At 42.5% G+C, this 7,040-nt stretch overlaps 1 protein-coding gene across 1 annotated transcript; it reads right to left on the minus strand.

The window, feature by feature from the left end:
- Positions 1-5,378: 5,378 nt before the first annotated feature.
- On the minus strand, positions 5,379-6,669 carry LOC102852680 (60S ribosomal protein L4-like). The gene has a single exon (XM_006894506.1). The coding sequence runs from the start codon at positions 6,636-6,638 to the stop codon at positions 5,379-5,381; it is 1,260 nt and encodes a 419-aa protein (XP_006894568.1). The 5' UTR covers positions 6,639-6,669.
- Positions 6,670-7,040: the final 371 nt, after the last annotated feature.

Below are 7,040 nucleotides of genomic sequence, written 5' to 3' on the forward strand. Positions count from 1 at the left end.
AACTATCAGAAATACATGCTGGGTTTAGAAAAGGTCATGGCACTAGAGATATCATCATCAATGTCAAATGGATCTTGGCCAAAAGCAAAGAGTACCAGAGGAATGTCTATCTGTGTTTCATTGACTTCACAAAGGCATTTGACTGTGTGGATCACAACAAACTGTGGTTAACCTTGAGAAAAATGGGAATCCCAGAACACTTGATTGTGCTTATGTCAAACCTATACTTGGACCAGGAAGCAGTCCTCAGAACAGAGCAAGGAAACAATGCATGGTTCAAAATCAGGAAAGATGTGTGTCAGATATGCATCCTGTCTCATACCTTTTCAATAAAATAGATCATTTAGAAAGGAGGACTTTATGAGGAGGAATATGGCATCAGGATTGGAGGAGGACTCATCAACAAACTATGTTACGCAGATGACACAGCCTTGCTTGCTAAAACCAAGGAGGACCTAAAGCATTTGCTGCAGAAGGTCAAGGACTGTGGTCTTTAATATGGATTGAAGTTCCACATCAAGAAGATTCTCACCACTGAGCTGATTGGCAGCACCCTGATAGATTCAGAAGAGATTGAGGTTAACAATTACAGCTTGCTCGGCTCCACAATCAACACTTTTGACACCAGCAATCAGGAAATCACTGGGAAAAATCTATGGTCAGGGACCTCTCAAGAGTACTGAAATGCAAAGATGTCAGTCTAGAGAATAAGGTGTTCCTAATGCAGGCCATAGTCTTTGCAATAGTATACTTGGTATGCATCAGAGAGCTGGACAATAACTAAGCATGACAGAAGAAGAATGAATGTCTTCAAATTGTGGTGCTGGAGAAGAGTCTTGAACTGTCAAGAAAGCAAATAGGTCTGTCTCTGAGAGGGTGAAACCAAGTTTCTCTTTGGAGGATTTTGAAGCTGTCTTACATACTTTGGGCATGTGGCCAGGAGGGACCAATTCATGGAGAAGGACATCATGGTCAGAAGGAGAAGTAGACCCTGGATGAGATGGATTGATACAGTAATTGGAGCAACGTGAGTTGGTGTTTTGGAATCAGTGAGATCTGCTCATGACAGGGCAGGCTTCAGAGCTGCTGCAAATTGGGTCTCTGTGGGTCACAGGCAACTCAATAGTACATACCAACAACATAAATTGGGCAATGGGCTTGTCAGGCTTGGGGTTTGGGGTTTGGCTTGGTTATTGTTCCCTTTCTTGTTCAAAAGAAAATAGAGACATCAACTAGTTTTTACTTTCTTAGAAAAATTTACAGTTATCTGTAGTCTGCATTTTTTTCACTTTTCAAAATTTTCACTTTTCACTTTTAAAAAATATATTTCTTTTGGAAAGTTTTCCTATTTGTCTCTTCACTGGAACATTCATCATAATGAACATTCAAAGGGCAAATTCCACTCAGGATCATGGGTGGATAAGATGGCTGCTCTTATAAGTCTTGCTGTCTTCTTTGGGAAGGAAACACATCTACTGAAATAATCCTACAGCAGAGAAAGTGGAAGTGTTCACCTAAAAATGGACATTAAGTAATATGTGTTCTTAGTGCTAGTCATAGTATACCAAAGACTAGATTCAGTTCTTAGCACACCATAGTACTTTTTTCTCCACAAAAAAATAGAATCTTAAATAGTGACCCTGTGTTACTGTGCAAAATAACCAGACAGTGTATTGCACAAGGCTAAACAATTAGTTGTTGGCAGATCTGGAATGAAAATCCAGCCCTGTCTGATTCCAAATCTAGGAATTTCCCACTAGACTGTAGGATGCCATTGGTTTCAGAAAAAAAAATGCATATTTTCATCTTCATCTAAGCTATATAAGAATCTAGTTTATATTCTAGATAATTTGTCTGAGATTAGATCTGTTCTGAAGGGAAACTTCTGATCTAAACTTAGTTCTGAGATACTTTAGAGGAAGATCAATTCCTTCCCTCAGTAATCTCGATCCATTGTTTTATTATTGTTGTTGTTGTTGTTAGGTGCTGTCTTATGACCCATAGCAACCTTATGATCAATAGGTCTGAACTCTGTCCTATCCTGTGCCATCCTCACACTTCCTGACACTTTCAATCTCATTGCAGCGGTCACCATGTCAATCCACCTAGTTGAGGGTCTTCCTGTCCTTTGCCAACCCTCTACCTTTCCAAGCATCATGTCCCTTCCCAAGGAATATCCCCTCCAAGCAACATGCCCAAAGTATGTGAGGCAAAGTCTCATCATCCTTGCCTCCAAAGTGTATTCTGGCTGCACTCTCTCCAAGACGTATTTGTTTGTCCTTTTGGCTGTGCATGGGATGTTCCATGTTCTTCTCCAACTCCACAGCTCAAAGGCATCAATTCTTCTTTTGCTATATTTATTCACTGTCCAGCTCTCAGATGCATAGCAAGTGATTGTAAAGACTATGACCTGAATCAGACAAACCTTACTCCCCAAACTGACATTCTTCTCAATAATTTGGGGAGGTCCCTCATTGCAAACTCTATTTTAATAGAGAACCTAATATTGTTTCAAACTCCTTCTATGTGACTTGCAGCATCTAAAATTCCACTGCAGGGTCAGCTAAGAGTCCATTCTGACTCAGTGACATGCAGCAACATCAACAATTCTGTCTTACAGTTATTTAACTTCATCATTTTTGGCCATATGTCAAATGAATCTATTATTATTCTAACAAGTTGAAAATACAAGAACTTCCTAAGTATTTCTTCTTTCTAGACATTCTAAGTTTTGGCTAACTTTATTGGCTTCAGGGTTTGGTTGTTGTTGTTGTTTTGTTAATTCAGATAAAAACTTAGCAAAAATCTCTAGCGAATCAAACCCATTATAACCAACAAATCTTCAAACTGGCCTATGGATTATATTTAATCCTGGAAGATTTTCATTACAGTTGCTTCCACTTTATTCTTCAGAGGAATTGCATCCATTTCTAGCCTTTTCTCTCTATTACTGTTTCTTAAACTGTGGTCTGTATTAGAATCACTTAGAGCCTGGGGGGAAAGTCACTGGCCAGTGTGGGCATTAGGTGCGGCACTGGAGAATGAATATTTAGCACCTGATTTGAAAGGATATTCCGCTTCCTACTATGTACATGAAACCAGGAGAACAAACTTTTCTTGCTGAGTATGTGTGACGAGGGCTTTTGTTCATGTAACAACCCCAGGGGTTGCTCTCTCAACCCTGAGTATTTTAGTTATACAACACTTGGTTTACTCAGCAATGGAAAGTAACCCATACATCTCTTGCACCAATTTATAAAGTGCCTATTTTTCCACAAAACATTTGAAAAGCAAACTTACTAAAATAAATTGACAAAAGCCATTTGATTACAAATAAGAATGGCTGAAAGGTAACCGTAACACCTTCCCTTGGCAGCAGCATTCCACTTTCAAACGATATATAGGAACTACCAGGAGGACAACTGGATTGCTAAGTCCTTTTGAGACTAACGAGCAGAAACTACTTCAAGTAAGCTTAAGTAACTCAAAGGAGGAAGATGGTGCCAAAAGCAGAAGAGGCCCCTGTCTCTTCCAAAACAAAGGTATTCATGTGTTTTTCCCTGCCAAAGCAAAGGAATTCAAGGCCAAGAAGGCAGTCCTGAAGGGCATCCATCCACAGTCCCCAAAAAAGAAGATCTGCACCGCACCCCTCTACTGGTGGCCTAAGACACTGAGACTCTGAAAACAGCCCAAATACCCCTGGAAGATCGCCCCCAGGAAAAACAGGCTTGACCAATATGCCATCATCAAGTTTCCTCTGACCACTAAGTCAGCCATGAGGAAGATAAATAACAACACACTTCTGTTCATTGTAGATGTCAAGGCCAAGAAGTACCAAATCAAACAAGCTGTAAAGAAGCTCTAAGACATTGATGTGGTCAAGATCAGCCCCTTGATTAGATTGGGATCATCTAAACAGAGTCCAGCAGGCTAGTTCTAAATATAAATTTTTCTCATCAAAACAAACAAAAAAAGAAACTCAAGGGACCTCATGATATTCAAAGGAAAGGTAAATCCCCTTTCTTGGCCTTAGACAGTCAAGAGGAGGATACTTAGGGATCCTCAACAACCGCAAGACTTAGAAGCATTTTCTCCCCAAAGTACTGCCATTAAAACGGCTCTGCACCAACTCCCAGTCTATGAGTTACTCAAATTAAAACAAAAGATTCCCAGGACAGGATCTGCTTGGCATAGCTAAATCATTTGTTAAGCTATGAACCAATCATCTGGGGCACAGATGAAGTCAAAGTTACACAGTAACAAAGAATATACTCCAGTGGGCAAGACAGCCTGTTCCAGGAAAGATGCTCTGTGAGAAACTACAATATTTAGGGGAGAATAGCAAGAGACTTTTCTCACCAGAAGGCACTGAGGCAGCAAGATAACAGGGGCTACATGTGGATATGAGTTTAATATATAACTGAGGCTGGTAGAAGAGTCTGTATGGGTGTTGTGCTGCTAAACTCAAAGATGGTGTTGATTTGATATCATTATATGACTCTGGGTGGAAGGAGGAGTGGCATCCACTTCCATAATAGCTTGCCTCCGGAAACCCTATGAACCTGGAGAGAGGATGAAAGGCACACAAGCATCGAGGACTCTCCTTCATAGGGTTGCTATGACAACAAACAACATATGACTCTGGGAGCTCTGGTGGCCTAGTGGCCAGAAGCTGCACTGCAATCCCAAAGGCACACAGTTCAAGGCCACCAGCCACTCTGCAGAAGGATGAGCAATCTCCTCCTGTGTGATTAACTGTCTCTGAAAACCCGCCAGAGGGTCATCTATCAGCCAGTTCCAACTCTAGAGTACACAACAACAACATATGACTATGAGGGACCACTGGTGGCATGGTACCTCAGAGAGTCGCACTGCTAATCCAAAGCCACACTTCACTGGAGGTTCAAGTCCACCAGAGGCACTGAGGGAGAATGCTAGGCAGGCTTCTCTCCTGTAATTCACAGCCCTGGAAACCAATGGAAGGTCAACTATGGTTGGAATAAACTTGATGGCAATGAAGGAGAAAACAGTATGACTGTGGCTACTAGATATCTTAGCAAAATTTCCGCATAGTTATTATGCCTAGAAGGCTATTGAAGATTTTCAAATCTTCTAAGTTTCTCCCTTTGATCCAGGACTACAGTCTTGTTGCTTTTTATTAGAGATGAGTTGTCCAGCACACTTGTTATATTTGTTGACTGAGTAGAAAGAGGTCTTCTCATCAAACTACTTGTTGAGGAACCTCTGGGTGTCTGCTGAAAAGCTGTGTTTAGACTTGTTTTTTTGTGGGTTTTTTTTTGTTTTGTTTTTTTTTTACTTGTACTGCCTTTTGATTAAGTATTTATTTAAAATAAGCTGTCCCAATGGAGAATTTGAGTTTATGCTGCAGGCTTCTTTTGAGCTGCTGGTTTCTTGGTGGCTGTAGGCTTCTTTCCCGCTGCACCCTTCTTGCCCACTGCAGGCTTCTTGGGCTTCTTCACATCAACAGCAGCTTTCTCTGCTCCTTTCTTCCCTACCACAGGCTTCTTGCTTGGAGGAGCCCTCTTCTTATCAGATTTGGCCTCCAGTGCTTTAGCCACCTTAGCCACCCGGAGTTTGTGATTTCTGGCCTGGCGCAGAATGGTATTTCGGCACATCGTCTTTGCATATGGATTAAGCTTCAACATGATTCTTAGATTTTTCAGTGGGTTCTTCTTCAAGACTCTGCGATGAATCTTCTTGTGTGGTGCTCGGAGGGCCCTCTGAATCTCTGGGCTTTTCAAGATTCTGCTGAGGTCTGTATTCATCATCTTGTGCATGGGAAGGTTGTAGTTGCTCTTGAGGGAAGCAGCTTTCCGCCAAGTGCCATACAGCTCATCTAACTTTCGAAAAGCACTTTCAGTCCAAATGCAGAATCTGCCCACATGCCCACCAGGAGCAAGTTTCAAAATGTTCAATTTGCTTACATTAAGCAGAGTAATTCCAGGGATATTTCTGAAGGCCTTGATGATACCATTATCCTCATTATAGACAATGCATGGTCCCCTGCGCTGGATGTGACGTCGATTTCTCTTTTTACCTTTGCCAGCTCTCATTCGCTGGGGGGCATAGACCTTTTTGATATCATTCCAGGCCTTAAGTTTCTTAAGAAGCAGGACAGCCTCCTTGATCTTCTTGTAGCCCTCAACTTTATCTTCGACCACCAAAGGAAGCTCAGGAACTTCCTCAATACGATGACCTTTTGACATGACCAGCACAGGCAAGGCCGAGGCAGCCAGGGCAGAGCAAATGGCATAGTGCTTCTGAGTTGTGTTCACTCCACGGTGCCAACGCCACCAGGTTTTGGTTGGTGCAAACATGCGGCCTCCACGACACATATTTCCAAAAGCACCTTGGCCAGAGTGATGAGTCCCACCACCTCTAACTCTGGGAATTCGAGCCACCGCTCTACCAGTACCCCAAGACTCAGCACTGGTCTGATGACCTGCCAATTCGCTGACGGCATAGGGCTGCCTGTTGTTTTTGCGCAAGTTGGTGTGAACGAAGTTCACGATATCCGGCTGAATGGGAGCCTTGAACACAGCTGGCAGAGTAACATTTTTGCCAGATGATTCTCCCTTTTCTGAGTACACCGATATCAGTGGACGAGCACACGCCATGGCGCCGACCGAGAGAAGACCACGCTCCTCTCAACCCGGTGGTTCTTACAGGAAAAGGAAGGCTAGACTTGTTTTTAAAACATTTGACTCTTCTGGAATCCCTTGCTAAAGCAGTCTGTATCTGGACAGGCAATGATAATTCCCTGGGGTTTCCATGGAAAATGATATCTGTGAATTTCAAGTGGCACCTAGTTAGCAACTGGCAGTTAACAAGCTATTTGGAAGGAGGGATGCTTCTCTCTTCTTTGAAAGTGGGACATTTCTTCCTTCTGGTTGTGAACAATTAGCCAGGAGGGACTTTACTCAGGAAACAGAAAGCTGTGTGACTGATGCAGCTAGGAAACGGTGAAGGGGCATTGGTGGGAGCTGGCACAGACTTGCGGTCTGAGGAGGACACACCGA

Source organism: Elephantulus edwardii, unplaced genomic scaffold, assembly GCF_000299155.1.
Source record: "Elephantulus edwardii isolate Elephantulus edwardi_28Jun2011 unplaced genomic scaffold, EleEdw1.0 scaffold00145, whole genome shotgun sequence".
NCBI lineage: Eukaryota > Metazoa > Chordata > Mammalia > Macroscelidea > Macroscelididae > Elephantulus > Elephantulus edwardii.